The 27,724-nt window shown below is 44.6% G+C and overlaps 2 protein-coding genes across 2 annotated transcripts; one reads left to right on the top strand and one right to left on the bottom strand.

Moving 5' to 3' along the window:
* Positions 1-210: 210 nt before the first annotated feature.
* Positions 211-3,866, top strand: dnajc15 (DnaJ (Hsp40) homolog, subfamily C, member 15). Its single transcript, XM_068745940.1, has 6 exons — positions 211-312; positions 783-834; positions 1,390-1,463; positions 2,375-2,451; positions 2,569-2,639; positions 3,016-3,866. Exons 1-6 carry the CDS (start codon positions 211-213, stop codon positions 3,084-3,086), a joined length of 447 nt encoding a protein of 148 aa, XP_068602041.1. The 3' UTR covers positions 3,087-3,866.
* Positions 3,855-22,212, bottom strand: sestd1 (SEC14 and spectrin domains 1). The gene is made up of 19 exons (XM_068745939.1): positions 22,186-22,212; positions 18,740-18,809; positions 18,532-18,640; positions 17,045-17,135; positions 16,835-16,948; positions 13,746-13,859; positions 12,692-12,786; positions 12,541-12,596; positions 12,101-12,196; positions 11,753-11,910; positions 8,646-8,768; positions 8,357-8,551; positions 8,056-8,170; positions 7,790-7,955; positions 6,711-6,792; positions 6,486-6,608; positions 6,148-6,339; positions 5,202-5,305; positions 3,855-4,907 (listed from the first exon to the last, which is right to left on the bottom strand). Exons 2-19 carry the CDS (start codon positions 18,807-18,809, stop codon positions 4,649-4,651), a joined length of 2,262 nt encoding a protein of 753 aa, XP_068602040.1. The 5' UTR covers positions 22,186-22,212; the 3' UTR covers positions 3,855-4,648.
* Positions 22,213-27,724: the final 5,512 nt, after the last annotated feature.

The following is a 27,724-nucleotide window of genomic DNA, read 5'->3' as shown; positions in this document are numbered from 1 at the left end:
AGCACAGAAGTGAACAAAGAAAAGATGAAACATGAACAGGGAGAAAAGGCTATGCATCTTTTCTTCTCCATGGAGATGATATGAAGTTGGTTTCTGTTTTCTTTTATTTATTTTTTTACTGGGTCTTAGAGTGTTTCATTTTATTCTGAAGGTAAAAACCGGATGTTTACGGGGATGTGACGTCAGCTTGTCTTCACCGGCGGAGGCGACATGGCGAACCCAGGTGGCGTGACAGTGGATGGAGGAGACGTAATGCGATATAGTGCATATGCTGCTAAAGCTAGGAGCGACGCTGACATAGACATACACTTGGTGCGTATCTCTGTTCACACTGGTGGAGTCGAACGGGCTAATGCTCCGGCGCTAAAGGACACGACGTCATCCCCAATGACGGCTGACGTAACACGGCGTTAGCTCGGGTCACGTGTCCTAGCCAAGCGACCTTAATTAGCTAGGCAGCTAACCAAGGCTAACTTGTAGTTTCTTCTGCGTTGGTCGAGCGCCTTGGTTTTGTTTGACTGAGCCACTTTCTTTTTGTAGTTTAATGACTTACTCATTGAAGTTGGATACATTTTTCTCTGTTCTACAAAGATTGCACATTAAAGCGAACCACTCAAGAATAGATGTAGTATAATATACTATAATATACGTGTATACTATAGATGCTAGGCTCTCGGGTCTCCCCCTAAGAGCACGAAGGTTTTACTGAGCTACATTTCCAGTGTTGTGCTGTGTGGACCTGCTACACTCTGGTTGACTGTTGACTGTTGCTATGGTGACAGGGGGGGACTCTGATCGCCGTGGGTCTTGGTGTGGCTGCTGCTGGTTTTGCAGGTACGAGTCTTTTGAACAGTAATGTTCACCAGACAACATTGTTGTTGTTATTTTTTCTTTACTTGTTGTTTTTTCTTTACTTGGACATGTCGCTTTGCCTGCTGGTTATTAATCTTACATTAACATTGTTGTTGTTATTTTTTCTTTACTTGTTATTATTTTTTCTTTACTTGTTGTTGTTTTTTCTTTACTTGGACATGTCGCTTTGCCTGCTGGTTATTAATCTTGCATTAACATTGTTGTTGTTATTTTTTCTTTACTTGTTGTTGTTGTTTTTTCTTTACTTGTTGTTTTTTCTTTACTTGGACATGTCGCTTTGCCTGCTGGTTATTAATCTTGCATTAACATTGTTGTTGTTATTTTTTCTTTACTTGTTGTTGTTGTTTTTTCTTTACTTGGACATGTCGCTTTGCCTGCTTGTTATTAATCTTACATTAACGTTGTTGTTGTTATTTTTTCTTTACTTGTTGTTGTTTTTTCTTTACTTGGACATGTCGCTTTGCCTGCTGGTTATTAATCTTACATTAACGTTGTTGCTCTGTGCTGAATCCACAGGCCGCTATGCATTCCAGCTGTGGAAGCCTCTCGGACAAGTCTTCTCTGAAACTGTGAAGAAGATGCCCACAGCAGTGAGTCGTTGAATATCGTCTGATATGACGTTCTCCTGAAATGCTATTCTGATAAATGCTACTTGACTTTCACTTGTTTGGTGTATTTGCATGCCACACTGCAGACCAGTCTGTCAGTGCAGCATTAACCGAGTAAAACTAAACTTAAACTTATAAGTATTGTCTTATACTTATTGTATTATAAGTATTGTTCATGCACAGTAAAGACATGAGTGACATGATTTTTCTGAGGGTTTGATGATGATGATGAATATATTTATTACCGGTAGATAGAATGTTAGAGAAGTACAAGTACAGTCAAACAGTAATACTGTATGTATTATAGTACAAGTACAGTGAAACAGCCTGTCTTCAAAAAAGCCCTTGCGGACCTGTTTCCGTTGAAAGTCCTTAGTACATAAATCATCGACATGTAACAATACAAATAAACCAAAACCATAAATTACACCACAGATGCAAAATGACAATAAATTAAAAAGACAGATAATTTGTACATCGTAGGTGGACAAAAAGGGGGGGGGGGGGGGGGGGTTGATCCGGAGAGTCGTGATGACTATCTCCGTTTCTGCCCCCTGAAATGTGAAGAGACAAGACACAACACAATATGAAGCCTGCTTTCTGACAGATGCTGTGTTGTCTTTCTGACAGATGTTGTGTTGTCTTTCTGACAGATGTTGTGTTGTCTTTCTGACAGATGTTGTGTTGTCTTTCTGATAGATGTTGTGTTGTCTTTCTGACAGATGTTGACTTCGGTTCTCATTCTCTGGCGCCTTGTCTTTGTGTTGTACTCGGGTTGAATGTTTTTGTACACTCTGTACTGTCGAGTCCAGGCTCAACTCCACTCCTGTTCACGTTGCTGTTTTCTAAGTACGTAAAGAACTCAATGCTCCATCCTCCTTCGTCACCTTTAGGCTTTCTCTTCCAATTACAAAGGAGGGTTTGAACAGAAGATGTCCAAACGAGAGGCGAGCCTCATTCTCGGCATCAGGTCAGAGTACACTTAGTGAATATTTATTTAATGCTACATTAGCATTCTGTTAATTCAGTGTGAGTGTTGAGAATAGGATGGTGTCTCACATGAATATATTATTCCATTTCTATGTAGCCCAGTCAGCACGAAGGCGAAGGTACGTGATGCCCACCGGAGGATTATGGTCCTGAACCACCCAGATAAAGGTAAACGGAGATGTATAAATATCAGTAACTACTGTCACAGATGATCGGCCAATCTCCATTCGCTAAAACCACATGCATCAAATCAGTTCGCTTTTATTTGATGCATCTCCAGAAGTTACTGAAGGAAACCGCCGTTAGTGAAATTATGTTTATCTTGAATGACTACCAAAGTCACAGCAGATTGATTCCAGATTCTAGGGATGTTAGAGATATAACTTTATTACACCTTAATATACACATAAATGCTTGGTATAATAAAGGCGTGACCTGGAGCCCAGGTAAGACAGACTGTGCACATTTTCTAAAGTTAGAAAAATGCACGTACTGAAGACAGAACTCCAGAGTGGGCTTCCATTGTTGGTGTCTGTGTTTGCAGGCGGGTCGCCATATCTCGCCGCGAAAATCAACGAAGCGAAAGACTTTTTGGACAAGGAGACCCGGCGGTGACCTGTGCGGTTTGAACATTACTAAAGATCTTCATCACCTCATGCATTGACTTAGACCCGCCTCTCTGGACCCGCCTCTGGACGGTTCTCTGCCAGAACATTCTCTGGTTCCTCAGTGTTTTCAGTCTCTCCTGTTCTATGTGTCATCTGTATTCCCTCATTCTATCTTTAATACCCGAGGAGACAAATCCAGTTGAAATCGGGGTAAAGTTTCACAACAATTTTGTTTTTGGATACTCAATATCTCTGATTGCCTCCACAAAGGAGGTTCTGTTTCTGCTGGCCTTTACCAAGACGCTGTGGCATTAGTGGTGGACAATCGGATTTGTTGTATCTTCAAAAGCTACGGATCCAGATCCAGGAGAATCCGCCATTACTGAAAGTGTTTTTTGTGTGAATAATGTGAATCCAATTGCTACAGGTTTGTTTTCATGATTAAGGAATCTAAAAATCTAAAGAAAATAAATGTAGGAACATTATTTTTGGTGTAAAACACAATATAGGGAGACTGAGGTGCTCGCCGAGTGTTTTTCTAGTTTTAAATGTAGTTCTGTCTACTTGCTGTAGCTGGTCATTTAAATTCTATTTAAAACTTGACCTTTGTTTCTTGGAATTTTGCCATCCTCTGCTCTGACTTTAGGGACCAGGAATCTTGTACACACAACCTTAAAAGGCTGGATTGAAGCAGGAAAGTGTCAGGTCTGCTCAACAGCCCATATGTTTGTGTTGATGTTTCTCTTTAAACAAATAAATAAGTCTGTCTCAGACAACAACTTCAAAACACGTGTTTATTTACTATGTCATCAGATGTAGGTCAGAAGATGCATCATTTATCATTTACAGCAGTTATCGGTCAAAACCAGGTAACTACATAAAGATTGTAAAACATTAAATAGAAATGCAGTCGGTTCCTGATATGTTGGTAAACAAGGAGTCTCCGCCCCTGTGGGCGGGGCAGACCCGTGAGCAGCTGGCTCTGACTTCCATCATCTTGGTCCTTGACCGATGTAGCATGGATGCATTAATGTTACAACCGAGTTGGCAGAACTATTCAATCAATTCATCTTTGTCCACTTTGGTTTCTGCTGGTCTCATCATTTTATTTCATAACATGATATATCAGAATATTTTTAAACAGTTAACTTTGAAGTCTACATTTTTTTTTAAAATCAAATAGCATGAATTAAATGTAACTGGGAAGATTGGGAAGATGACCATATGGGGCTGCTTGGAAGTCATACCCGAACTGACAGTTCATCAAAAAGCACGTCCAGACGTGGATATTAATACTTCCAGTATTTCACCCTAGTGATCAACTGAATCACTGAATGACAGGAAACACCGGAAGGCGCTGTTCTCCCAGAGGAAGACGAGGCCAAGCTGTCAGCTTCTGCTGAACAGATGGAAACATCACATTTAACATGCTGATCCTCATTCAGGGAGGAGAAGCACCGAGAACATTCAGGAACGAGAACCTGCAGTCAAACAGACGTGACCAAATTAGGGCGCTCCTCATTTTAAATGGAGGTTGACATTAGTCAGCTGCAATTCTTGAGGAAGCCATTAGCAACCCTGTGCAACCCTCTGCAAGTCTTCATCCTCCTCCTCCTCTTCTTTCTCACTCAGTTCCTCTCCAATCACATCGAGCCTTGCCACCTCCTGCCCGTTCATCACATCCACCTCCTCCTCCTCCTCCTCGTCATTATTATGAAGTCCCGCCTCCTGCAACTGCAGCCGCTGCTCCTCCACCAGTAGGAGGCGCTCTTTGACGGCCTCTGCTGCTGCTGCCGTTTCGGTGGGGCTCCCAAAGAACTGTTCGGTCCTGAAACAACATCAATTGAGTTAGGAGGTTGAAACCTATTCAATATATAGGGGGGGGGGGGGCTGCCAATCACCCAACTCTCGGGTTAAAAGCAGCTATGATCAATAGTTTTTATGATTATTGGTCTACATTTATCAGGGTCCCTCCTTAGCAGACGCTTATTGATTCGCTAATGACGCGGTGTGATTATTTAGCAGCTAAAAGGTTCCTGCGGTCACGCTTCATCTCTACCGACCCCTAGAGGAGAAACAAAGAAGGACAGGCCTGTGAGCGGTTGTTTATGGGTTCACATACCCATCAGGAAAGATAACAGGCGCAGTCAGTCTGTCCAGCAGAGTCTTCCCCGTCGAGTCGACGTCATCCAGAGACTCTTCGTCGACACCGTCCGGTTGCAACGCCTGCAACACAATTTAAGCTGCAGACGCTCAGGATGCTGCGTGAGCGTGAGCGTGAGCGTGAGCGTGGGCGTGGGCGTGGGCGTGGGCGTGGGCGTGAGCGTGAGCGTGGGCGTGAGCGGGTCGGTGCGACACACACGTAACTGCAGCCCTATTAACTCATTCAGTGCCAGCAGTTTTTGCTCATTCTGTCCTTTGTCTCAAGACCCACAGAACGTTATGTACTGTCTATGATTATCCACACACGGAACCGAGCATCAAAGAATAAAATAAGACAAACGTGGGTAAATCCTCTTTTTACAATAGTGCCCCCCAAGGGTGGAACTGTTTGACCCCTGCCCTCAAAACATGCACCTCTTTGGCCTCCTTCAAAACGGCCCTAAAAATACACCTTTCAGAGGGGCAGAAACGGAGATAGTCATCACAACTCTCTCCGGATCAATCCCCCCCCCTTTTCTGTCCAACTACGTTGTACATATTATGTGTCTTTTTAATGTATTGTCATTTTGCATCTGTGGAGTAATTTATTTAAATTTTATTTGTATTGTTAATTGTGGATGATTTATGTACGAAGGACTTTCAACGGAAACAAGACCGCAAGGGCTTTTTTGAAATGCTCCTCTTAGACAGGATGTTTGACTGTACTTGTACTGTAATACATGCTACTGTGTGACTGTACTTGTACTCTAACATTCTATCTAATAAATATCTTCATCATCATCACAAGGGCGTTCCGACCGTTTTCCGTTCTGGAGTTATTTGCCGTTGAAGAGGCAGAATTTACCTTCAAAGCTGCCATTGAACGAGTTAATAATAACATTAATGGTCGTGCCAGCCTGCCTCACCCTCTCAGCGGCGGCGTGGAAGCTCAGCGCCATCTCCAGCCTCTGCTGCCTCTCCTCGGTGCTGACGGTGAACTGCTTCCACACCCGGTTGAGTCGCGGCAGAGTGTCTCCGGACGAGCGCGTCGTGCAGCGCAGAGACTGGCAGAGCACGACGGTCGCCTGCAGCAGCTGACGGCCGTAATCGTAGGTGCTCTGAGGAGGAGCGACAAACGGAGCGCTGCTGTCAGGGTGCATTCATCGTCTCTGTCAGGACAGTCTCTCTCCATGCACGGACAGGAAGCTGTTAGAAGCTCCGACGGCTTCGTTCGAGCTCATCAACGAGTCTGGAGGCGACTCACCTGAGCGACGTCGACGAACTTCCTGTGCTTGTCCAACATGTTCCGGGTCTCCTGAGCGTCGTCACCGAGTCTGACGTGAGTCTTCAACAGGGCGTCCAACAGCTCACTGAGCCATTCCACCGCCTGCGCGCGCGCACACACACACACACACACACACACACCATCATCTCAGCTACATTCAGATGGACTGCTGTGTCTTTCTGTACTCTTGTTATTGTTTCCTGCCTGCAGAGCATCTTCTTCACATTTGAACAATTGAACCATCTGCAGCATCTTCAGCCTCCTCACATCCACCATGTCCTCACATCTGCAAAAAAAACACACACATTATATATAGTATTACAGTAGTCCCTCGATATAATGCGGTTCATCTTCCGCGACTTCGCGGAGTTTTTTAATGCAATTTTTCAGATTTTATTTTTTGCACTTGAACGCGCATTGAAGCGGCGCAAGGACGAAGAGGTGCGGTCGAAGGAACTGTGAAATACGCGCGAGTTGCTATTAATCATTTCTCCTGTGTTCAACCTCGTAGGTTGATCATTATAATTAAATTTGTTATTTCTAAAAGCTATCATGTTTATTTGTTAAGCGTTTGTTTAATAGCGCTCTTATTCTCTGTGTAAAAAGAGGCTTTTATTTTGTAGGAGCATAAACGTCACGTCCCTTTTGGGCTTCGCTACTTCCTGTTTATATATGTAGCCGCTGCCGTTCCGCTGTGCTAAGCTATCCAATAAAGCAGCCCATGCGAGGCTAAAGACAGCATGAGTAGAATATTTGTTCTTCTGCACTCCAAGCTGCTCTTTCCTCGACCTGCACGCCTTAACATTATTAACAGGAAAACGTTTACTGTACGTACTATATAGTTTTATTTCTCAAACAAATGTTTAGTTCTGAAAACAGGTTTTGATCTTTGGTTTCATTCTATAATACTGAAACAATCCATTTAGATTAATGCCTGCCTGTTAAACGTGTATAAAGTGTGTGGTGAGGGGTTTTACAGCCTTAAAACATATATGTACATGTATAATAATAAAAAAAAATAAAGATGACTACATTGCGGATTTCACTTATTGCGGGTTATTTTTAGAACGTAACCCCCGCGGAAAATGAGGGACTATTGTATAGCCATTTTGTAAAAGTTCATGGTAACACAATGAGCCCTGAACCCATGCTGTTGGCTCAAACACCGTTTCTCTCTGTGAAATCCCTGTTTGGCTCCTTTCACTGCAGCGAAAATGAAATGTGTAATAATAATAATAAATATATACGATATATACTATATATATATATATACATAAAGTTACCTCTGCTTGCGGAGCTGCATCTCCTCCATCACCGCCTGGATGTGCTGAACATTGTCCGGCTGTTCTCCAGCCGGACTCTCCGTCTCCTCCAGCGACCACGACTGTTGGCTGCACATCTGCTCCAGCAACAGCGCCCCCTTCTGCCGTAGCGAGGCAAGACCTGCCTCTGGATGCAGGGGAGAGGGATATGGAATCAGTTTGTGCGTCTTTGCTCTGCCCTATGGATAGAAATGTTTAATAAATGACGTATCAGACAGAGAACGAACCAACAGTCTGCAGCTTCTCTTCCAACACTTTGAGATTCTGTTGGATTGAAGGGCCGTCAGCCGGAGCCACGTCGGCACAGAGCATGCCCAGCAGGCCGTCCAGCTGCTGGGACAGCTGCAGAGACGGACACAGCGGTAAAGCGGTTATTTTGCTGCTAGTTGCCCTGATAGCGCTTCATCCTGTGATCTTCCGGCTTTAGTGCGCACAAAGTTAGCAACAGAAAAAGAGCCAGCTGTTTGCTGTGTGCACAAACATGCGCTCCGAAGCCCCGCCATGGCAGCACCTGCCGCTGGCCGTTACCTCCTGCGTGCTGCCGTGGAAGCCTTGCGCCGCCTGCAGGATGTTCTGCCGGCCCTCCAGCAGAGCTGCCTGCCTGTAGCAGACGTCGCTCAGCTGCTGCTGCAGCGCCTTCAGCTCCACCACATCCTCCTCTTCTCCAGCACTGAGCAAGGCAGCAATCTGCTGGTTCAACTCCACGTAAACAGCAAACCACTCCTGGACACGCAGACACAGAATCAGCGCTGCCACCACTGCAGCTAGAGCAGCTGCTCTCTCGTCATGTTAGCACATGTTCAGCGCGCTGCATTACGCTGTGCTGGCTCTCAATCTCCTCGTGCTTCTGCTGCAGGGCCTGAGCGGCTCGCATCGAGTCGCCAATCTCTTGGTGGGTCTTCAGCAACTCTGAACCTGGACCCTGAAGCCAGGTGACCACCTGGAGGGGGAGCAAAAACAGCAATGGTGGCCTTTATATTTAAACATTAAAATCAATTCTGCTGTGGAAAAGGCTGTTTGTTTGAAAGCACTGAGTCTGACCAACAGGGGGCGCTGGGGCTCCACCTGCGTGGCTGGAGCGATCAAACAAGGCGCGTATATATATATATATTTGAATTAATAAGGACTTCCGAGGCATTTGAGGGTTTGGAATATGATTAGATCACGCAAACAAACATCATCCAAGAATCGTTCCTGGATTGAATAACACAGAAATGCATTTTAAAAAGGGCAGTCAGATTTGAAGTCAAAAGCATGGAGATATGTTGATATGTTGCAACCAGGACTGAACCATCCGGTGAGCGGAGACACAAAAGTCTCTCTGAAAGACTGGCGGCTGAGAACTGGTCATCCTCCCAGTCGTGTCCGACCGATCGGCGGAACGCTTTTCTAACCGCCACAGTGATATGACCTCAAAGAGAACGCGTGCTGCGTTGAAGACAGCAGTAAACTCCAAATATAGGAATTCTCAGCATCTGGGAAAAAATGCATGTTTGTATTATCAACTCTGAAAAAAGTATAGATGCACCGATCGGCCTATTGATACACAAATAGTATGTTTATTATATATTCTATTACAGATTTCTTTGCAGAGCTAGAGCTACTAATATACTAAAAAATGTAAACATGCCACCGCTAATCACAAATGACTTTTTTAGATCAATCCATCCATCATTTGTACTGCCCAAACTCACAAATTATAATTTGCTTCTGTAACATCTGTACAGAGTAACACCCTTTACCCTGAGGCCCTCAATCCGGGTGAGGAAAAACTTGACACAAATTTTATTTTTCCGTTTGAGTTTCCAATAAAAACAAATCCACTCCAACTGCTCATAGATCATTTTGTCATTTTCAAATGTGCTTAATGCAGCTTAAGTCTGAACAGATTCAACAACTTAATTTGTTAAAGAAATCTGTCTCTCATATAAATTACAGCTGTTTATAATATACCGTATTTTCACACCCATAGGACGCACCTAAAAGTCTTAGATTTTTTTCAAAATGTGCAGCGCGTCCATTGGTCCGCGCGGCCTATTTGTTGTTGTAAGGCGGACTCAGTCAGGCGCCTGGCGGAGTGATAAGCTCCGACGCGCATCACCACAGTAAACTATTATGGCGTGTTGACGGAAGTGGCTGCCGGTCCCGCAGCAGAACACGGGAATAGAGCAGCGGAGAGAGAATCCAGCATTAATGGATCAATGGAGGAAGAGGAGGAAGCAAGAAGACGACCTGCAGCAACTCGGTTCCTGCGATCTGCGACTCCGTGCGGGCCGATCTCACCGATACGGTCTAAACCGGAGTGAAGCAAGCTAACGCGCTAACGGGCTAACTAGCAAGCTAGCTTATCATCGTCATCCCCGGTGGATTAACCAAAGAACTCCAACCGTTCAACGTTAAACTGTGGGCTGCGTGGGAGCGCTGGACGACAGAAGGAGAACACAGTTTCACTCAGAGTGGAAGGCAGCGCAGCGCCACAGTTTGACTGGATTGTAGCTGCTTCGGCTAACTGTCTGCTAGCATTGTTGTTCGAGCCTTCACAGAAACCGCCGCACGGCACGAAAAGAGACTCTGACAGTGAAGAAAGGGAGCCCCGCATGTTTGACGGAGATCTAGCGCAGCTGTTCACTACAGAAACAGAGGATGAGGACTTTGATGGGTTTGATTAATGACTCTGTTTTGCTCCGGCTCTATTTTTTAAAACGCGTACTAGTATGCTTGTTTGATTGATGACAATTAAAGATGTGAGTACCAAGCTCAGTTTTGCTCCTGCTTTATTTTGCGCACCTATCATGCCGGCGCCTTTTGAGCCGCGCGCCCTTTGTATGTTTGAAATACCGAAAAATCAGCTGTTAATGAGACTGCGGCGAATCAGCAGGTGCGTCATAAGGTCGTGAAAATACGGTATTCAATATACAATATACTATGATTTTAATTTGTCGAAAGCACTTCCTGTTTATCGGTAACAAATTAAAATAATTTGTACGGACTATAATTCTGCTCCGATTTATTTTTAGATGCTCACCACAATTCCATACAGTAAAGTAACATCTGGAACAAGCTGTCTACTTGTCTACAATCTGTGTGTGTGTGTGTGTGTGTGGGTGGGTGTGCGTTATCATATCATTGTATTTATCAGGTCAGTGATAAATCAGGTCAACACACAAACCAGAAATAGGCCAATCCACCCATCCCAAATCCTCCAGGCTAATGACCGATATTTTGTGGTCACCATGGCAACCTCAGCCTCTTCTCTAAGTCAATGACATGACCCATCAATCCTTGGTCACTACAGTAAACCCAGTTAGTGCAGTGAAGCATGAAGCAGCTCATCAAAGACAAAATCAGAGGGATGAGGCGTTTAACCCTTTCCTCCCTTGCCCTGCCTGCGGGCGGCTGGATAAGGGTCGGCTCTCACTTTACGGGCGCGGCGAACAAGACGTTGAATCCAGCGATAATTGGAGCACAGAATTTGAAATGTTCAGATGTCTCAGGCAAAGGAGGATCGATTGTTAGAGAATGAGACGGGGACAGGTCCTCCAGCCTCGTGGACAACATCCCATACCCGCCGGCGAGCTTGACGCCCCCCCCAGGGCGCTGACTACGCACATAGGCTACGCTAACGGCGCGTGAGACACGACTTCCGCCTCCTCTCCTCAGCCTCGCTCCACCAACAGAGAACCAGAACTAGACGACACATTTATATCGTCTTTCAACGTAAACTTTAAAAACAGAATTTTGCTGAAATGATATGTTAATCAAATATTTTTATATGAAGGAAAAATATATTTGGCACTTGACAATAAACTTTAGTGAATTACTTTTAATAATTATTGGCTGTTTTGCTGCAGTCAGATTGGCTGAAACGACGGCTTCTCTGAAATGCATTCAAACATTCACCCACAGATGGGCGGAGTGACTTACCTGCATGACCTTGGCATGGATCTCATCGAGCTGGGTGCGTTTGTTTCGCTGCCTGCAGAGCTCCTGGTATCTGGTGTACTGCTCCCTGAGCGAGTCCAGCAGCTTCATCACCTGAGGCTGGGCCAGCAGCTCCTCCTCCATGGGACGCCAGGCTGGACCTGAGGTAGAGCGACAGTCAGGCCCATTCGCCCTGAGGGAAACCAGCAGCACGCCTCTGCTGCTTCGATAACCTGCACTCATCTGCTTTCAGGTTTCCCTCCTGAACTTGGACCTGATTATTCCGATGGCTTAACACGATGATGTTTTGGGCCATGCACATGCTTCACATGATCACAGCTGCTCCCTCACCTCCATGTCCTCCTACTCCTCCTCCTCCTCCTCCTCCTCCTCCTCCCTCTGAACCGTTGAAACGGCGCTGCTGCAGCTCCGACAGCAGCTCATGACCTGCAGACAGAGAGACAGATGGGTGAGGGGGGGGGGGGGGGTTATCATAGCTTTAGGAACAATGATGCATGCTGTTAGGTTATGAAAGGGGCCAGTAGAGTGAGAAGGGTGGCGCCATAAACAAAGCCTGCTTTCACATCTCGAAGGACAGAACTGAGACTGCTACTTTGGGAAGATCCTCTTTATCAACATTAAAACTAAGATTTCACACTTTTTTGGAGATTTTCTCAGCACTAAAGATTTTTAAATGAGTGCAACAGAGTGACCTTCTCATAATCATTCTCTGGTGTGACATGTATTGAGTGATGTGCGTGTGCGTGTGTGTGTGTGTTGGCCGCATCTACCCGTCTGAAGGACCGTCTCCGGGTCAAACGATGGCAAAAGGACACATTCAGCTGATCTGCAGAGAAAAGAAAAACAGCATTAGACTTCCACTGCTAGTTAGTGAACCCTGTGTGCGTGTGTGTGTGTGTGTGTGTGCGCGCGCGTGCGTACTTGTCTTTGTCCAGCGAGCTACTCTTGTCACTTTCATTGATGATGGACAGCTCGTCGAGCAGTGAAGTCGACTCCTTGGTGAACTTCTCGAAAACCTGCGACGGACAGAAAATAAAAACAGACAAGTTCAGCTGTGGTGTCAGGTTGCCGCGGCAACGGAGATGGGAGATTTAATGATCTTAGTTCATGAGTGCTCTTGATTTTATTCTCTTATGTCCCTCTCATGGTCTCATTTCTAATCTAATCGCACATGTACTCTGTTTTACTCCTGCTCACCTTCATTCCTCTCTTTTCTAGAGCAGACCTCCACTTCTCTAAATTCTCCTCTACCTGCTCTCACTGCAGATCACTGCCTAAACATGTATTGTTTTCCAGATAGCCACCAATTAACCCTTTCGTCACAGAAAAAAAGTCAGGAAATAAATAATAACACTACTAATAAAATAAATAACCCTTTCCGGGTTCATCACAGAAAAAAAGTCCATGTAACATTAACTTTCTGGTCGTCTGTGATCATCATTAAAATTGTCCCAAACAAAATGATGCTTTTCTTCATAATATTAATATATTCTCTATCAATATTATTTTAGGAAACAAAATATCAAATTAATGACCCCTCTGAAATGGACCCCATACCATTATTGACCCCCCCACCCGCTACTCATGTTTTATGGAAAGAAAAATAATATATATATATATATTTTAATCTGGGATTGTTCAGGGGGCCGGGCCAAATGTGGAGGCGGGCCGTCGTTTGGGGACCCCTGGCATACAGCATAGAGCGTGAACTGTTCACTGGAGAGGTACAAGCTCACCTCTTGTGCAGGTGCAGAGGTATCCTTGAGCAAGGCACCAAACCCCAAAAAACGGTTCCCAAGCCGCCACCACATGGCTGCCTACACCATCTCTCTCCACCATTGGACGTCTGTAGGCTGTGTGTGTGTTCTGGTCTACATGTGTGTAATATACACTAGAGTTTAAACATAATTTCTCCACTGGGAAGTAATAAACTATAATTACTCAAAATCACAATCTATTCCAACTAAACACGCACCAGTCTCTTGCTGAGCCAGTCGCTGTGGTCGTAGTCCAGACTTCCTCCGAAGTCGTCTGTCAGCTGGCAGGGTTCGATGTAACGGGTCAACTTATTGGCCGACACCAGGATCACCTGTCGAGAAGCACAGAAACCAGCAGGAGAACCGTTCAAGGTTTGGTTTGGTTCTTGATTAGTTATGTGACATGATGAAATCAATCGACTCCCTTTTCAAACTGTCCCCAAAAAAATGATATAGCAATATCTTTATTGATACACAGTGGAACGCCGGTTCTCGAATGACTCGGCATTCAATCAAAAACAATGGAGTTTAAATTGCCTCGGAATTCGAACAGATTTTTAGAGTTCGAACTCACGAGAGGAGCCGAGCCGAGGTGAACCGAAGACACGCCAACGAAGGCGGAGTCTACCCGAGTAGGTTCAGTTTGAGTGGACCTGCCAGAGGAGAAAGACTGTGCTAATTTTCTGCTTCGTGTGTGTGCTTTTCTTTAGCTTTGTTCTCTTTAGCTCTTAGTCATGGATCTAAACAAAGGCAGCAGTAATACTACTGGAAAAGAAAATAGGAAAGTAGTGAGAGCAACTGGTGAATTGAAGAAGGAACACGTCGCCAAATATGAAAATGGCGTCCGTGTCTGGGATCTTCACAGTACGGTATAAAGAAATCGATAATTTAGACTTTAAAGAGAAAGAGAAGGGGAAGGAAAGTTATATTATATCATTTTATGGAGGGAGACTCCCTTTCAAAGGAATCACACTTCCCTCCCTCCACATCCTTCATCACACCGCAGCCACAAAGTTATGTAAATGATACAGAATTGTGTTAAATGAACTTTTATTATGCTTTAGTTTTTGTACTATTTACACCTTTACGTGTTATCGGTTGTTTAGATACACGTCGTTGCATATGAATATAACTGCGGGCATGCAAATGGAACATTTATCTGGTGCTTAGAAACGGATTCATCTGGTTTACATTATTTCTTATGGGAAAAATAGTTTGTTTTCAAACAGTATTACTGAACAAAATTATGTTCGACAACCGAGGTTCCACTGTGCATGTTTCCTTTGCATGTGTCGATATATTGAAGTAGACATACTGTCATGTTGTAATTATATATTGAACTATCCTTCCTTCAGCCGGTGACCCAAAGCCCTGAAGCCTAAAGCGTAAAGTGTTCATGAAAAGGCCTTCCTCGATGACATTCACCAATGTTTGTGCGTCTGTCTGTTCATTCTGCATCCTTGTATTTCGTCTTATCAGCACTTTGCACTGTATTTGTGAGAAAGGTTCCTTCACAAATCAACAGTGAGATAACTGGTAGTCAGTTTGTCCTCCAGTTGTCTCTGCAGCAGATGCTGTTGGCCTCATCAGTGTGTGTTGTGTGTTAATTTAACTGGAAGCAACACTTTAAAGCAGCTGTACGACATACACCCACCCCACTGTGTCCACACACACACACACACCCCATAGCTGAGATGAGTCACATTTCAGGGCAGCCACTGGAATCTCCCTTCCAGCAGCTGTGGGTGTGTTCCAAGTGTGTTAAAATTTAAAGAGATGGAGTCGCTGAAATTTCCCTTCCAGCAGCTCCAAAGATCAAATCTCAAACAGATTGCAGCAACAAGCTCAACCCCAGAACTTTGCTTTATAAAAAAAAAAAAAAAAAAAAGCAGAGCAGCAAAGTAATAATTTTAAATCATACAAACTTAAACACAACAAAATGCTTCAACTTGCTATACAAACTGTTCTGTTCATTAGACTCAAATATTCAAGCATCACTGAACGCAGCGGCCTCTCCAGTCATCTTGTCTGATCTGCACTATCTTGCAAGTCACAACAGACCCAGCAACTTGCTCCTGTTACCGTGGCAACGACTGCAGAACCACCAAAGCTTACAGAAATGTGGGTCACAGCAACTTCTGATCTCTGTCGGTCAACCTGATGTAACGGAGGCGAACGTGAATCCCAAACACAGACAGGCTTAGCGCACTGCAACGACCTCGACCTCAGGGGCCCCAGTAAGACCAGTCCCAGCTGGCACTGGGAGCACACCGGGTAGGTGGCCAGCTCATCACCGGGTCAATACAGATACAGTTTAGTTAGTTTGTGGCCAGGTTAGAGTCACTAATTCACTTTTTTGGACAGTGGAGGAAACCCGGAGGACCCAGGACACGGGAACGTGGAAACTGAAACGCCAGCTGGAGTTCATTTCTGTTGTGAGGCAACTGCGCTAACGAGACACCACCCACCCCATTCCAGGAGTGAAAACTGGAAATACAAGGCGGGCCATGAAACAGATTGGAACGGGTCCGGCTCCTCTCTACGGCGGAGAGAGAAGCCACACAGCTCAGCTGAAAACCCTCCAACCTTTGGATGTGGGGGGGCAGCAAGTAGAAAAGCAAGAAGAAAAGCTAAATTGGAAAAATAATTTTGGGAAAGGAGCCCAAGCGACGGACCAGTGCGTTAAATGTGAGGCTTTTATTCCTCTTGATGATTGGTAAACACCAAGAGGGCGACAATAACCTTGTTACCACGGTGACTGTTGCCTCCTGATGGATAAAGAACCATCGGCCAAGACGAGGACAGAAAGCACAGCTCACTGTTTGCACGATTTGAGAATCCAACATTCACAGGCGTGCAAAATATCACAGACTCCCGTCTGGAAGTCGTTCTCTCAAACGGTGACATCTGACAGGACTCTAGCAGCGACGGACGGTGCACTGATGAGAGACTGCAGCGACCCGTCGACCTTTTGGGTCAGGAAAGATCCCCGTCATCACAGGCAGAGAAACCTCACATGCAGGTTACGACCTATTATATCACTTCACTGGGAAATAGGTGATGCATCGATGACCAGAGGCGTTTTTCACACAAGCAATTCAATAGCATTCTCGTGAAAAAATAAAAGGTCTTAGAATGACAAAACCTCAGAGATGTTAAAAATCAAAAACAAGGAATCGAGTTTGTTTGTCTTTTTATCCTCGACTTCCACCATCGGTGCTTCTCGGTGCTGAAGAGGAAGCTCAGAGATGAACGCGAGCCTGAATCGAACGTGAAGCTGCCTCAGCTGCGGTTTAACGGGACTCACCTCGAAGCCCAAACGGTCTTTCTCCTTCCAGAAGCAGAAGTGTGTGACCTTCTTATCCCAGAACTCATCCGGCTTCACCACGCAGACCAGCGACACCTCGGCAGGGATCACATTCTGAAACAGCAGCCGTATCCTCGTCATCATCATCATCATCTTCCTGAGCAAGCAGTGCATTCGTGTGTCGCTGTGTTGGGATGCACATCCGTCTACCTGCAACATCAGCACCACAGTCTTCACCGTGTTCCACTGAGACTTCCGCCCATCCACGATGACAGTGAACCCCCGAGCCTTACACTTGTCACTGCGACAGAGAGGAAGAACGAGAATGGCATGAATAACGGACGGGCCGTTTTAATTATTAACCCCTTCCTCTACTTGTGATCCTGAGACACAATCAATTTTGCATATTTTGTAATTCAGCTTCCTCGAAAAGATCATGAAGCTTTGTGTGATTGTGAGATGGATTGGGATGAAAGTTTCAGTAAATATTGGGAATGTTACCAGGAACAGATCCAGAAAAGATCCTGGATTCCTGATCACTTTGAAATTTTTGTTAACATTGCAGTCACTGGAGCTTCAAAATGTGTTCCTCAATGTGTCGGTTGATGTTTGATCGATGTTTATGGAATTTGACAGTCATGTAGGGAGGGGGCCTCCATCTCACCGCCGAATGTCATCCGGATCGGATCCAGAAAAAAAATCAGGAAAAATTATTACACTTTAACATTGAAAACGACATTTACAGATTCAAAATACCAAGAACAATGTAGAACCTTTTGTTGATGATCCAGATCACCATGTGGACGGTTTAAATCCAATTAGGAGGGGAATGAGCTGCTTGGCGGAGGTCTGCGCTCTCTCAGTGCTCTTCTCGTTTGATATTTCATGATGATTTGCTTTTTTTATTAAATAACAAAAAACTGATCTCACACTGCTAAATGATATTAGGAGGAAATCCAGAATCTGAACACCCACAATCAAAAGTTAACAAGAGACAATCAGAGATTGCAGACCCTCGCCTCCAAGTGCCCTATCTCGCAATGTTAAAGAATCCTTTAACAAATTCTAGAATCTGGATCCAGATCCGGATCAACGCCATTCTCGGGGAGGACCGAGGCACGGATAGAACCTTGCTTGTGTAAAAAATTCAAGTCGATTGGGTTACTAGTTTTTGAGTTATGCGCTCGAACAGACAAACAGACAAACAGACAAAAAGACCCTTCGGGGAGGGTAATAAACTCAACATCCACTCTGCAGGTGGATGTTACCTGGCAGCTTTTCAGGATATCTAGCAGAACAACAAACACAGGTGATCTCATACCTGTTGGTGGAGGGTAATAAATTAGAATCTTTCAAAGCTTTTCTGAGTCCCAGTCTAACTTGCAGGCATTCAAAAACCGCTTGTGCAATGTGTTTTGATGGAAAGTGAGCAGCGATGAGTCAAAGGCATGTTTGCTGCCGAAATTACAGAACCTAAATCATCTGTCAAGCTGGCTGCCAAGAACTTCAGCCGGCACAGGCATCAGCGTTGGAAAAAAATAAACTGGCAAGAGCCTGATGCGCGCGCGCACACACACACACACACACACACACACACACAGGATGTGTGTAGCATTTTCATAGAAGGGGAATCACCTAAAGAAAATAAAACTTGGAAGGCCTTTCAACATAAAGTGTGTGTGTGTGTGCGTGTGTACCTGGGGATGCTCAGTAAATAGTCCAGTGTGGCGCCGAGCTCCTCCAAGCTGGTCTGATCCGAGCTCAGGGGTATGGTGAGGATCAGGCCACTGCGCCGGTCTTTGCCCCCTGAGGATAGACCAGCAGAGACGGGACACGTCAGATTACTGACAAGATACCATCACACACACATGGACATACACCGGCTTTATTATTTCTTATTTATACCTGACAGAAAGGCCAGCTTCTTCTTAAGAACGGGGAGGATGTTGGTTGCTTCCATGGTAACGCAGGACATCTGTCAACACATATACTGTACATGAAAATTTAGAGAAGTGGAGGTCTGCTCCAGAAAAGAGAGGAATGAAGGTGAGCAGGAGTAAAACAGAGTACATGTGTGTAAATGAGAAGATCAGGGGGAACAGTGAGGGTACAAGGAATAGACGTAAAGAAGGTAGAGGAATTCAGGTTCCTCGGGTCAACAGTGCAGAGTGATGGAGAGAATGTGGAAAGGAAGGTAAGAATCGTGTGCAGGCAGGCTGGAACGGGTGGAGGAAAGTATCAGGTGTGCTCTGTGATAGGAGAGTGTCAGCGAGGATGAAGGGAAAGGTCTACAAGACAGTGGTGAGGACAGCCATGACGGACGGCTTAGAGACAGTGTCTCTGAGGAAAAGACAGGAGGCGGAGCTAGAAGTGGTGGAGATGAAGATGCTGAGGTTCTCCTTGGGAGTGACCAGGTTGGATAGGATTAGAAATGAGACAATAAGAGGGACAGTGAAGATTAGACGTTTTGGAGACGAGGTCAGAGAGGACAGACTTTGGTGGTTTGGACATGTCCAGAGGAGAGACAGGGACGATATCGTTAGAAGGATGCTGAGGATGCAACTCCCAGGGAACAGGGCTAGAGGGCGGGACAAGATAAATGGACGTAGTGAGGGAGGACGATGCAAAGGACAGGGTGAAGTGGAGAACGTTGGATTGCTGTGGCAACCCCTCACGAGACAAGCCGGAAGTACAGTAGTATTAGTAGTATTAAAAGGGATATTACCAACACAACACGGTAATTTTCCAGAAGGATTTTTCCTGTCGACATTTCTCCCAGCAGAAGCAGAATAAAGGTTTAGTTTAGACCAAGCCCGGCATTACTGTCTCCTTCATCAGTTTGTTTACAGTTTAAGTCAATAAATCAATAAGTTAACATTTCTGTCATGTCATTATTGTATAGTAATCATCACTGAATACACTGGTAATAATACAAGCCCGTCTTCATTGTTGAAATCACAATGAACGATGCTGTGCAGATTGAATGAACAAAAGTATTCATCTGAATGTTTCCAATGGATTCTTTACCATTTCAGGAAAAGGGAAATATCTATACAATCATAATATCAGAACACACACACACACACACACACACGCACACACACACACACACGCACACGCACACGCACACACACACGCACACACACACACACACACGCACACGCACACGCACACGCACACACGTCGACTGATCCAAATGTTAAAAGTCTTGTAAAAGTTGCTACTCTAAGATATCTAATGATGAAGACCTGCGTCTCGGATCAAACGGAAGCTGCGCTGATTCCGTTTGGTGATAAAGGACCGAAACATCACGACGTCTGCGTCGGGTCCGAGTCAAGCCCGACGAGGCTTTTGCTGGTAGCAGAACCATCACAGTGACTCGGGATCATTTCAGCGTCTCGGGGACTGCGAGTGCTTTAGTGGACGCTGACGCCCTTCCTGGGTGTATTTATACTCACAATACCTCTAGTGTGAGAGGGCTTGGAGTGATTCCACACATTTACTGCCAGAGTATTTGGTTTGTTTACTGCCAGATTGGCTCAAACCAACTAAATACTGATTTGCTGCAGTACAGTTCCTATTATTATTTTACTTGGACTATTCCTTGATACTAATGGCTGTGATCTAGCCGTGATCTAGCTGTGATCTAGCTGTGATCTAGCTGTGATCTAGCTGTGATTTAGCTGTGCTTTAGCTGTGCTTTAGCTGTGATCTAGCTGTGATTTAGTTGTGATCTAGCCGTGATCTAGCCGTGCTTTAGCCGTGCTTTAGCCGTGATCTAGCCGTGATCTAGCCGTGATCTAGCCGTGCTTTAGCTGTGCTTTAGCTGTGATCTAGCTGTGATTTAGTTGTGATCTAGCCGTGATCTAGCCGTGCTTTAGCCGTGCTTTAGCCGTGATCTAGCCGTGATCTAGCCGTGATCTAGCCGTGCTTTAGCTGTGATTTAGCTGTGATTTAGCTGTGATTTAGTTGTGATTTAGCTGTGATTTAGCCGTGATCTAGCCGTGATCTAGCCGTGATCTAGCTGTGATTTAGTTGTGATTTAGCTGTGATCTAGCTGTGATTTAGTTGTGATTTAGCTGTGATCTAGCTGTGATCTAGCTGTGATTTAGCTGTGCTTTAGCTGTGATCTAGTTGTGATTTAGTTGTGATCTAGCTGTGATCTAGCTGTGATTTAGTTGTGATTTAGCTGTGCTTTAGCTGTGATCTAGTTGTGATTTAGCTGTGCTTTAGCTGTGATCTAGTTGTGATCTAGCTGTGATCTAGCTGTGATTTAGTTGTGATCTAGCTGTGATATAGCTGTGATCTAGCTGTGATTTAGCTGTGATCTAGCTGTGCTTTAGCTGTGATCTAGCTGTGATTTAGTTGTGATCTAGCTGTGATCTGGCTGTGATTTAGCTGTGATCTAGCTGTGATCTAGCTGTGATTTAGTTGTGATTTAGTTGTGATCTAGCTGTGATCTAGCTGTGATCTAGCTGTGATTTAGTTGTGATCTAGCTGTGATCTAGCTGTGATCTAGTTGTGATTTAGCTGTGCTTTAGCTGTGATCTAGCTGTGATCTAGCTGTGATTTAGTTGTGATTTAGTTGTGATCTAGCTGTGATATAGCTGTGATCTAGCTGTGATTTAGCTGTGATCTAGCTGTGATCTAGCTGTGATTTAGTTGTGATCTAGCTGTGATCTGGCTGTGATTTAGCTGTGATCTAGCTGTGATCTAGCTGTGATTTAGTTGTGATTTAGTTGTGATCTAGCTGTGATCTAGCTGTGATCTAGCTGTGATCTAGCTGTGATCTAGCTGTGATCTAGCTGTGATCTAGCTGTGATCTAGCTGTGATTTAGTTGTGATTTAGTTGTGATCTAGCTGTGATCTAGCTGTGATCTAGCTGTGATCTAGCTGTGATCTAGCTGTGATCTAGCTGTGATTTAGCTGTGATTTAGCTGTGATTTAGCTGTGATTTAGCTGTGATTTAGCTGTGATTTAGCTGTGATCTAGCTGTGATCTAGCTGTGATCTAGCTGTGATTTAGCTGTGCTTTAGCTGTGCTTTAGCTGTGATCTAGCTGTGATTTAGTTGTGATCTAGCTGTGATCTAGCTGTGATCTAGCTGTGATCTAGCTGTTTGGTGATGCTACACGAGTCTGGTTCACGCACCACTCTTCATCCTCGTCCTCCTCCACTGCACGCATGCGGCCTGTCGGCAGCTGCAGGACGGCCCGACCCGGTTCGGTTCGGCTCGGTTCGGCCCACACACACAATGACCTGCAGCTGAGCGTCTAAGCCTGCCCAAACACACCCAGCATCGACAACGTCGGGATCAATGATCAAAAAGTATTGTCCAGGCGGATCGTCTTACCTTTCAGTCAAATCTGTAGCATTATAGTATCCCGACCCCCCCCCGCTAGACCGCGTCCCCGTCCCCGTCCCGGTCCCCGACCCCTTCTTTGCAGCTCTTCCTCTCGTCTTCCTCCTTTAATTCGTCTCAAGCTGAAGATGAAAGTTTTTCCATCGGAAAACTGTGAAGATTCCAGTTTGTTATCCGGTCGTTCTCAGTGACAGTGGGAGGGCAGGCGGCGGACCTCGCTGCTCTGCGCAGCCTCAGTGGAGCGGAAGAAGAATAAACAAATATATACACAACTTCCGGTAAAGGCCTTATCAAAACAAAAGCTTGCAATAGAACATCCCGTTCCAGGGGTTGCAGTTCGGTGAGACAGCGATGTAAGTTGTTGCCATTGACGCTGTGGGTGTTACGGTGGGAGTCAAGGCTACGCACTTGCAAACAAGACATGTTGCTCTTACCTGATAGCACGTTTTCTGAGAGGAGTGCAAGCTGTTGAACTGCTTTGAGCAGTAGCTATCTCGGTAAATGCACTCAACACATCGCCCTGTGCGTTTTACAAGGTGCCTATTCAATCAAATCTTTATTTGCAGACACAATGGTCCAATTAAAAAGCACACATAACATTTACAACATTTACAACGTTTACATAGTAAACACACTAATCCTATAATAACATCAGGTACCAATGACACCAAATACCTGAGTTAAACTTCACAGCACTTAGGCTTGGCTGAGTCAGTGTTCTGATGATGTCATTCCCTGAGTCATGCAGCCGACATATAAACCTGTATGACAGGTGCCTCAGCTGAGCATTAAGGGTGTTAACCCCGACACCACAGAACATCTCACTGGCGCTGGACCATCTTGGCTTCCTGAGAATTATCCGCATGCAGTCATTGTATGCCACCCTCAACTTCTGCATGCTGGCCTGTTTGTACTTGATCCACAAGGGGGCAGTGTAGAGTGGCGTACAAAAGGCCCTGAAGAGGGTGACTTTGACCACTTCAGAGCAAAAACTAAATTTCTTCTTCAGCATGTTGGCCTGCGCATACAGCATCCGCCGCTGTCTATACATGTCATCATCATCTCCCAGCTGGTCATTGATGATGTGGCCCAGATATTTAGTTCTGCTGCAGACAGACAGCACTTGCCCTGACAGATAAAATCTTGGGAAGTCCAAACCCTTATCCTCTCTGGTTCTGCAGACCATGACGGCACTCTTCTTGGCATTATACTTTACATCAAACCTGATACCATAGCCAGTGCATATGTCCAGGAGCTGCTGGAAGCCAGCACTGCTCGGTGACAATATGGCCAGGTCATCAGCATACATAAAGTGATTAATCAAGGTGTCACCAAGCATACAACCAGTATTACAGCTGTTGAGCTGCACAGAGAGATCATGCATGTAGAAGTTAAAAAGTACCGGCGAAAGAAGCCCACCCTGGCGGACACCGTTCCCCACAGTAAAAGGAGGAGAGACCACATTACCTCCCCACCTAACCTGCATGGTCTGATTTGCATACCAATATGCAAGGATTCTAAGGAGGCAGTTTGGCACACCTCTCTCCCTCAGCTTCAGGAACAGCTTCCGATGGTTCACACGGTCAAATGCCTTAAAGGCATCGATGAAGCCCACCAATACAGAGGAGTCTTTAGCCTTATACATGTCAATCACTTCTTTCAGACCATAAATACACATGTCAGTACCATGCTTGGTTTTAAACCCAAATTGATTGTCGGTGGTGTTAAGAAAAGGACTTAAGCGAATCAATAAGATTTTTTCTAAGACCTTAGAAATTACACTAGCAAGAGCAATCGGCCGGTAGTTATCCAGGCTCCCCACCTTGCCTGTCTTATCCTTAATCACTGGCACCAGGGTAACATGCAACATGGAGTCAGGCAGCAGCCCATGCGACAATAAGCCTGTAAAACATAACGCAAGCAGGACAGAGACCCTCGGGCTAGCATACTTTAGGTGCTCTGCAGTGATTATTATCATGTAGAGAATGTTTAAGGTTGGGTCTCAAAATGGTGAGAATGGCAAATTAACATGGACTAAAAGAGATCGCTTCCTACATATCATAGATAGGTTTTTAACATTTCTGTCCATTTGTTTTTGTTTTTATTAGTAAAAACAACAACAACTACATTTAAACATTTACCACGGAATATCTCTTTTCCAAGCTTTTATTTCGAAGCCCACTCGCGTCCCTCCTCTGGGGGCGGGGCAAGATATATCCAGACCACGCCCAATACAGTTTCAGCTCACTGAGACGTCAAAGTGTATTAAAAACCAGCTCTCTTTAAAAAAAGAAAAAAGCTTAATCTGTGAAAACACCACGTCAACGAACAACAACACAGTCAATTATATGATATTATATTATATTACAAATACTCCATTTTAAAAAATAGAAAATGTTAGAATTGTAGCATAATGTTTTGTATTTTTCATAGATACGCATACAATTGCAACCTTTACTCTGATTTATTAAAGCAGTTGTCACATTTAATTTGTCCATATGTTTATTGTCTTTGCACTAGCAGAAACCAAACCATAATTACAAAAACAACAATACAAGGTAATTGACAAAATTCTAAGCTATACACCGTAAACTACATGAAATTCACATGCGACCTGTAATTTCTGATGATTTTTTTACTTGCTACTTTGGTATTTATGCTGATAGCGATTGTCACATTCACTTCCATCATGTTTTGATCACCAAAAAATCAGTCAATGTAACATGGGATTTCAGAAGTTCTTGGTGTCTTATCCATTTCTGTTGCATTGAAGAATAATTATTTATTTTTTAAAAAGAAAAAACAATTATTATATGAGTCCTTATTTCAGCCACCCAAGGGTGGAACTGTTTGACTCCCGCCCTCAAAACATGCACCTCTTTGGCCTCCTTCAAAACGGCCCTAAAAATACACCTTTTAGGGGGACAGAAATGGAGATAGTCATCACGACTCTCTCCGGATCAACCCCCACCCCCTTTTTTGTCCACCTACGTTGCACATATTAAGTGTCTTTGTAATTTATTGTAATTTATGTAATCTATTGTCATTCATTGTCATTTTGCATCAGTGGTGAAATTTAATTTAGATTTATTGTTAGTTTGCATCGGTGGTGTAAAATCATTTTATTTTTCTAATGTTACTTTGCATCAATTGAGTTATCGAATATTGGTTTTATTTTTAAGTTTTATTTTTATTTGTATTGTTAAATTTGTATTGTTAAATGTCGATGATTTATGTACTAAGGACTTTCAACGGAAACAAGACCGCAAGGGCTTTTTTGAAATGCTCTTCTTAGACAGGATGTTTGACTTTATTTGTACTGTAATACATGCTACTGTGTGACTGTACTTGCACTCTAACATTCTATCTAATAAATATATTCATCATCATTGTAGAAGACAGATATGGTGGACACTGAATGCATGTGTGTCTGCTGGCCCGTGTGGTGTGTGTGGGTATAGCCTGGGGGTGGGTGTACCGGTGGGTGTGCCTGTGGGTGTGTGCGCATGGGCGTGTGTGAGGCTTTAAAGGCGCGCACACACCTGGAACACGGAGGCTAGGGGAGAGGCAGTTGGGAGGCCGTAATTTTTGTTGACCGCTTTACACGCATTTGTACACTTTGGCTTTATTTGATGGTTTATTTTCATCCATCCATCATTCATCCGTGCAATATACTTTTTGGACTTTGTCTATCGCCAGTACCGCCGCGCTTGGGCCTCAATAAATCCACCTGAGAACGCATCCTGGATTCCGCGTCTTTGTACAAACATTTGAGCGCGTCGGACAACTACGCAGGACCCAACGCACCCCTCAGCGGCTAAACCAGGGCAGGAAGCCGCAACATTTGTCAACAAAAAAGGCAACATGTGAAGATCATCGCGCTGCGCACTCAAACGCCGAAGGAGCAGGCCTTCAGCTGGAGAACAAACGGACAGCTAAGTGCTTTGAAATACGAAGTTTATTTGTCAGGACGCAGGTAAGCGCACCTGTTTGACGTCGAGGAGGATTCAACCTGTTGGTGCCGCCGCGCATCTTTGGATTGGGTTGGATTAATGAATGAAACTGGCGCGATTGCACTGCTGGAGGCGCCATTTCTCCGCGCTTGATGAAGGGACTCTGAAGTGGATTCAATGCGCATTTACGCAGCGGTGATGGTGTTTGGAGCCAGCTGTTGAATTATTCGATTAGCATGGTTTTTTCTGAACTTTAAAGGAGACTTTTATGAATTTTGAGTGTTTGGTCTCAAGAAATAAAGTAAAACAAAATGAGTCAAACCGATTACAAGCAATGTCCAAGCATGGAAATTCGGAAAGGAGAATGTAAATTACATCCTGCAATTGAAATTACTGACGAACCACCTGCACCTGAATATGATCCAGGAGACCGAGTGCAGCCTGGGGACAGCATTTCAAATGCTGGGAGTAAAAGGTCTCGGTCCTATTACTCCTCCACGACCTCACGCTCTTCTGCATGTTGGAAAGCTGAAGCTGAGCTGGCAGCTTTAGAAGCTAGACAACAGTTCCTTAAAGAAAGACATGCAATTGAAGATGAAGAGGAGCGGTTACGCAAAAGAAGAGAACGGTTTCAAATAGACAGTGAAATTGCTGAAAAAATAGCAGCACTGAAGGTGATAAAGAGCCAAAGCAGCATTGCACGTAGTACGTCAAGACATTCTGACGGGATGAATTCCTACCTGGGAAAACCAGGTTTACAACAGCCACAAAAGTCACAATCTCTTGATGTAAAGGCCACAGAATTCATTCCATCTCTCTCTGTTAAACCAAAGGAACCCTCATATGAGAACGTACTTCCACCAGCAGAACCTAGAACCGTTCAAATCTCTGAAGATATGCAGTACAGCCATACGTTTTGTGCAAACACTGGAACACCAAACACTGATGGTGTATTTGGAATAATGAGAAAGCAAAATGAAATCACATCACTTCTCATACAACAGCAGTGCACGTCTGCTCTCCCAAAAAGAGAAATCCCAGTGTTCGATGGTAACCCTCTGAAGTTTCACACCTTTATCCGAGCATTCGAAATGGGAGTAGAAAACAATACAACTAACAACTACGATCGCTTGTGTTTCCTTGAGCAATACACAAAGGGACACGCAAAGGAACTTGTGAGAAGTTTCCAATATATTGATGCAGAAAGTGGATATTTCAGAGCAAAAGCTTTATTAAAGGAACGGTACGGGAACGAGCAGAAGGTGGCGTCAGCCTATATGGAGCGAGCCTTGTCGTGGCCACACATCAAACCAGAAGATGCCATGGCCCTGCAGGAATACAGTCTCTTCCTCCGCAGCTGCTGCAATGCTATGGAGAATGTGCAGTACCTATATGACCTGGACACCCCATCTAATATGCAGAACATTATAAGAACGTTACCATACAAGATAAGAGACCAATGGCGAAGCCACGCTTGTGATCTACAGGAGAAATCTGACCGAAGAGCAAGGTTTATCGACATCACAGCCTTTGTTGAAAGGCAGGTGAAGATTCTCACTGACCCTGTGTTTGGCAAC

The sequence above is a fragment of the Brachionichthys hirsutus genome, chromosome 12 (genome assembly GCF_040956055.1).
Source record: "Brachionichthys hirsutus isolate HB-005 chromosome 12, CSIRO-AGI_Bhir_v1, whole genome shotgun sequence".
NCBI classification, from domain to species: Eukaryota; Metazoa; Chordata; class Actinopteri; order Lophiiformes; family Brachionichthyidae; genus Brachionichthys; species Brachionichthys hirsutus.
This window is presented reverse-complemented; position numbering and strand designations above follow the sequence as displayed.